Genomic DNA, 6,592 nt, shown 5'->3' with positions numbered 1-6,592 from the left:
ATGGCAGAGATTCTCTCCATTTTTTTGAATCACCTTTGCTCAGTTGTGCTCCTAACTGATCTCCTGAGTTTGGCTGTATTCCTGGACTTTGCCCTTTAGTTACTCTTCAGTCTCTTTGACACACAGGCTGCCAAATTTGAAATAACATTTTTAGTTTTGGAAAAAGAAGAGCGTGTCTAGCAAATTCTTGCACATCCTTGTTCTTAAATAGCACTTTTCTACTCAAGCACTCAAAGTACTTTATACACCTCATTCACCCATTCATACAAGCACTTTTCTGTACCTAAGTTCTTTCTATCTAACATTCATACTCTGATGGACACATGAAAGAGCAGTTTGGGGTTCAGTATCGTGTCCAAGGATACTTTGAGATACAGACCAGATCAGGCAGCGATCGAACCTCCAACCTTCTGATCGGTACTAATTGGACGTTTGCTGCTGCACATGTAGCATCACAGCTTAGAAGATGGTGGTGTGGAAATGTGTTTCCCATTAACATTTGACTAAGAAACTCTTAGTCAAGGGTTAACATCACTAATGTCAGTATTTTCACTGACTCTAAAAAGACACTGATCTTCATTAGATTAGATCAACATTGTGCCTTAAACCTGAGCTGTACAGGAAAATAGATTTCTGATACACATGTACATAAACAAATAAAGAGAGATGTTTCCCACCTGCTGAGAAGACAACAAATGCATAACCTGATTACCACCATTAATCTCATATCCACTAATTTCTGGCACCTATAAGTGAGATTGATTTCACTGTCCTGCTGTCTTGGCCTTTAGGAGAACACAGTGAGACAGATGAAGCTTGCACCAGATGGTAGAAACACAATGATCGTGGTCTTAGACACAGCATCCACACTCTGTACATGATAGTGTGTGTGTAGAGCTGTTTGCAGGAACTTGATGAGGCTTTGCTTAAGCGGAAATCCACTGATGTTCAAGCCCCAGGGAAGTGGGCGGGGGCATAGGACCTCTGGGGCCCTCTTCCTGATGGAGCCCTACCTGACTCCTTTCACTGCTAAAGCAAGAATGGTGCCACAGCTCATTGAAACAATACTTCATTTCATCAGAATCATTAAATGATTCTGTTAAAAACAACCGCCCAGTGTATTTGCATGGCAAACATCGTGATTAGACATTCAAGAAGAGCCTCTTAAAGATGAAGGTCTGTGTCTCTTGACCTAAACACATAATCCAGTTAAATCTGATTTATGTTCATTAATGCCCCTCACACTGTAACTTAAAGTAATAAATCGGTCACTGATTAATTACAGAAGTACGTCTGTGAGCATAAAGATGTAAGCCTTGGACCATCAGGATAAAATGTGGTTGGGAAACTTAACAAGCTTTGATAAAACTTCATCAGTAGCTCAAGCAAGACCTCAAAACCTTCGATCACCACGGGTGGTTAGCAGACTGTGGTTGTACCATGCAGCCTAACAACATGCAGTAAATTGCAGGTTAAAGCAGTTTGCTTACACATTGTTAAACGAGGGAAGGGAACTAATGTGGCTGTCACATTACCCTTTTGTCCCATTTCATCCCAGAACTCGATTTAATTGCTGCTCACTTTCTACAGTACTTAAAACTGATCAGTAGGACCTGAAACTGCAAACATTCAAACATTCAGGCCAAGAATCAGTTGGTGAACATATTAATCTACTACAATTAGCAAAAATGAATAAATAAACAGAAGAAAGTTACAGTGATAACAGAGTCATGCAAGTTTTTGACCAGGAGGTTAAACTCATGCAAATTAGCTTCACCCAGGCTCATGAAAACACTGTCCTGCTTATAAACAGCAGATCATTTGTGTCAGTGTGTCAGGATGGTTTATATTTGAGCTTTTAGTTCACACAGAACAATTTTTATTAATTGTTTTTAGCGATTACGAAAGTCTGTGAATCCCCAAATTGTTCAGTTGTTCTTTTTGCTCCCCATGAGGTCACTTTCACCATGTGACAAAAACAACACCCCACTGTACACACTCGGGCCACCAGCAACTTTCTAAATCCTCAATAAAAAGCTGACAGGTTGCATTGATGTTCCAAATAACTTATTAAGAAAACAACTAAATACACAGAAAATGTTATGAAAATTGGTTTATTTTATATCTCATAGTTTTAAATGATGCAATAAAAATATGTATAAAACATCACAAACTGTAATATTTTACAAATGCTTACGTCCTGCTGATGCAATGGAGACATCTTCCAGTGACAGTCTTCATCCGTGTGTGTGTGAGGAGGATCCTAAACCCACCGACACAGAAGTGCATGTTCACAACTCCCTCTGTGCAGGCGGGGTCAGGACCCTCCTCACCCTGGGTGAGGAGGGGTGGTGCTGTGGCCAGTCAGGTATGAAGTGCTAAGAGTGGATCTTTGGTCCTCTGTGCAGCTCTGTCCACTCTCAGCTTCCCTGCAAAGCAATAACACAAGAAAGACGTCATTTTAACACAAAACAGCATTTTCATTGTTGGTAGCTGCAGTATGTTGTTAAAAAGCAATTTTAAACCCAACGTATACACATGAAAAATATAAATAAACCTAAACCTACCTAAACCTACAATGCTGCTGACATAGGATGATGATTTATACCAACTATTGGAAGAATTTCGCCTTCAATACAGTTTGTTGTCAATGTGAGGTGATAACTTACATAGTTGGAACACAGCACCACTCTCCCGTTTTTCACTTGGTCATCCATCCTTCTCATCAGGTTGGTCGGGGTAAGGCTGTCTTCTGGGTGGGGTGTTAGCTCCATCTTGGACGTAACTGGAAGTAATAACAACTAAAAAACTACCTTTCAGTCACAATGTAATATTAATATTAATGTCACATATCAAGAAAAAAACAATACGTTTCACATGTCCGAGTCAGATGTTCTTATATCTATAAAAACAAAAACACAAAGGCAAAGTTTAAAAACACGTTCTAACATAAACTAATCAGAGTCACTGTCATCAAGGGAAAGGGTAAAAGGCCTCTCCCAGAAACGTCTGACTCCAAAACTACCTGAGGATGTTGAAGGGGCATCAAACTGGTCACTTACCTTGCACCTCTTTGCACTTACCTCTTCGGTGCAGATGTCTTCTCTGCTTCTCTTTTCTGAGGAAGGAGCAGCAGAGAGATCAGCTGAGGAAGCAGATGACAGAGCAGCTGAGGAAGGAGCAGCAGAGGGAGCAGCTGAGGAAGGAGCAGCAGAGGGAGCAGCTGAGGAAGGAGCAGCAGAGAGAGCAGCTGAGCAAGGAGCAGCAGAGGGAGCAGCAGAGAGAGCAGCAGAGAAAGGAGCAGGAGCAGCTGAGGAAGGAGCAGCAGAGGGAGCAGCTGAGGAAGGAGCAGCAGAGGGAGCAGCTGAGGAAGGAGCAGCAGAGGGAGCAGCTGAGGGAGGAGCAGCTGGCGGATCACCAACTGGGGCAACAACTCGAGGGAAGAGTGGGGCGTTGGCCTGGCCGAAAGGCGGCATGGCGATGGGGGCAGCACCTGGAGCAATAGGATGTTGCCAATCGTGCCAAAACGGCTCTGGAGGGTGCTCCCGGATGAGAGGGGAATCATCTCTCTCATCCATGGTGTCATACCCCGAGTCATCGCTAAGCCAATCCCCCCACTCTTCTGAGTCGTTCCAGTCAGATGAATTGTCAGTCTGTTCACTCACCTCGTCATCGTCTACAGGTAGGTAGGGGGGGTACTCACCTTGCTGTTCACCGTCATCAGCATCTGGTGCTTCATGAGAAGAAGGTGAGGGTGAGAGAGGGAAAAAATACTCACCATACTCACCTTCGCTGATACGCTGGGTATCAGTGTCCTGTTCTTCATCAGAAGAGGGGGAGGATGAGATAAGAATATACTCACCATACTCACCTTCGCTGATACGCTGGGTATCAGTGTCCTGAGCTTCACCAGAAGAGGTGGTGCTCTGGAGACTGTCATCCAGGATCCTGATGACTTCAGGAAGGCCTTCTTCTGCAGGGCGTTCAACCACATAGTCAAGACGCCCTGTGAGGAAACAGTTTTTAAAATAACATTAGGAATGTAATAGACACCCAGTGTTAAAGCAACAGACCTACATCTGTTAGTTTGAGCAGAGGATGAGAGAAAAGCATTTTATGTCAGACTGAATGACACTTCTACTTGTTCAATCTTTAAGTGAAGTTTTTTAATAGAAGACCACCAAACCTCCACCAAGGCAGCTCACTCTGTGTACTTTTAAGGTGACACTATATTGACACTATATATGACACTGTATTTTGTGTACATTCAATTTGTTTTATTTGTTCTTTGTAAGCCTTTATGCAAACACTATGTTGGAATAGGTAATGGATAATAGGTATTGATTTGTAAATAGCCGGACATGAGTAACTTATTATATAAATATACTACAGTAAATTTATAACTAACCATGCAGCTCATTCTCCTGTTTTATTTACAATTCACGATGTCACACATTTTGAAAAAAGCTCATAAGTTAAATATGTGGATGCAAACCATAATGTAACATTTAGACCACATGAACCAATCGCATGTCCGAAATATAAATTTTTTTTTTAAAATAAAAACACAACCTCCTTGGCAAGAGTAAAAATTGCACACACAAAGCTCTGCAGGTATGTCTGAAAATGATGGTCAAGTGAAAAACAAACAAACAAACAAACAGAAACTCTTAACTCAGAATCCACATTTTTAGAAATGTGCACAAGGACTGTATCTGCCATAAGGACAGATACATCTAATCTGTGGTAAACATGCTATCCCTGTGTAAATATCCCTGTGTACAATATCTCTCTCTGCTATCCAATAAGGTTAAAAGCATTACTGTAACAGAAGATAGGTCTTAATGCCATTATTACTACTGTTTTCATATTCTTTTGATATTATTTTATTTGTATTTTTTTTATCTTTGTGTTTTGCAGCAGAGAAAAAATATAGTTTATGTCAATAAAGCCTTTGATCCGGAGAAGAAAAGGATGTTAGGAGGGGACCTGGATCTGTTTACACCTGCGTGTTCTGACGCCATGACATCTTGAAGATGGCGTTACCACGGAAACTGATTTTTGGGCATTTTACAAATTTTAGTCCATTAAGCTATTTTTAACCATTTCATTTTAAAGAAAAGTGTCAAATTTGAAGCCTTCAAATCAAAGTAACACCTTTTTTTCATATTCATACACCAGTCGTTAATAATTTATACACCTCTCCCGGAAAATTTAAAGCATACAAACAATTTACGGGAAACAATCTTGGAATACACATATTTGATCACGTTAAAACTTGATATTCACACTGGAACTTGTTAAATTATTACAGTAATTTACATTTAAAGAAATTTTCAAACGTACCTGCAGCGAAGTCCAGGTGACAGTCGGGGAGTCCGGGTCCACGGCGAGCCATCTTCAAACTTGAAAAACAAAAACAAGTACAAACAATCCACAGATGAAGTACTTGTTGTGCTTTCAAGTTAAATCCGCTTTCAGTAAAGTGTTTTCCAAAACTTAGCTTTCCACAGGCTGAGGTTGGAGCAGGTCGAAACAAGTCCACGAGCAAGTGTAAACAGACGTTTGGAACCTTGTGCAGCATTTATATACCCTCAGCGGCCATGGTTACGGTTGTCAACACATGTGCACGTGATATAACTATATGAATGGAGCTCACAGCAGTGTAATTTACAGTTAATTTATGGTCATTTACAGTCAGGGGTGGAAGTAATGAATTACAAATACTCACGTTACTGTAATTAAGTAGATTTTTTGGGTACTTGTACTTTTATGAGTAATTTTTCAAGTGTGTAATTTTACTCATACTTGAGTACAACTTACACCATGTAATCTACTTCGCTACTTATAAAATCAAAAGTCGCTACTGAGTACGCCCACAATTTGAATTAATATTCAAACCTTTCGTCTGCATTTTTGCAGCCAATAAGGCCGTGCAATCGCAACCGCGCTGTTGAGTATTGCAGCATCGACAGCGATCAACTCGAAGGAAAATGACAACGGAGTCAAAAATGTCCTTAATATTTTGGGAACTTTATTCCACATCAACACCCGGCAAAACTTTCCTCATGGGTGCCATTTTCGTTGTGGTGTACTTTTTTCTTCTTAGGGGCCTGATGACGCAGCATCCGTGATCTTACAATGAAACAGTGCCTCCTTGTGGTGACAACTAATATACTGTCTCTGTTAAACCACAGTAACCATAATCCAGTTAAACACTGTACAACATGAGTACACACAATGAATATCTTAACACGTGCCAATTTAAGACGTAAGCAAAGAATAAACTCCGCTGCAGCAGCAGGCACAGGTGTCTAGAGGTGCTAAATGGTGGAGTACAAACTACTTTATAGACGGAAGATTTCGAGACAAAGAAGCCAAAATGGAGACAGAGGACAACACTGTCAACCATGAAAACGACGTAGAAAAGACGGAGGACGCGTGCCCGTGGCCATACCTGGAGGAATTTTTCATGTACAGAGGGAGAAAAGGAGACAGCGTCCAGATGCAGTGCAAACTTTGTTTGACCTCTACAGTCATTTCAGCTTACAAGACTTCAGCGTCTAAACTTAAAAAAACACATTGAGGTAAG

At 40.9% G+C, this 6,592-nt stretch overlaps 1 protein-coding gene across 1 annotated transcript; it reads right to left on the bottom strand.

Annotated features, from left to right (window-relative positions):
* Positions 1-1,386: 1,386 nt before the first annotated feature.
* On the bottom strand, positions 1,387-5,975 carry LOC146386059 (uncharacterized). The gene is made up of 3 exons (XM_084930053.1): positions 5,347-5,975; positions 2,670-4,006; positions 1,387-2,429 (listed from the first exon to the last, which is right to left on the bottom strand). Exons 1-2 carry the CDS (start codon positions 5,582-5,584, stop codon positions 2,955-2,957), a joined length of 1,290 nt encoding a protein of 429 aa, XP_084786179.1. The 5' UTR covers positions 5,585-5,975; the 3' UTR covers positions 1,387-2,429; positions 2,670-2,954.
* Between the last annotated feature and the right edge of the window lie 617 nt (positions 5,976-6,592).

The sequence above is a fragment of the Perissodus microlepis genome, chromosome 6, assembly GCF_051167445.1.
Source record: "Perissodus microlepis isolate ML-2025 ecotype Zambia chromosome 6, ASM5116744v1, whole genome shotgun sequence".
NCBI lineage: Eukaryota > Metazoa > Chordata > Actinopteri > Cichliformes > Cichlidae > Perissodus > Perissodus microlepis.
Note: the sequence above shows the minus strand (reverse complement) of the source record. Positions and strands in the feature narration are given on the sequence as shown.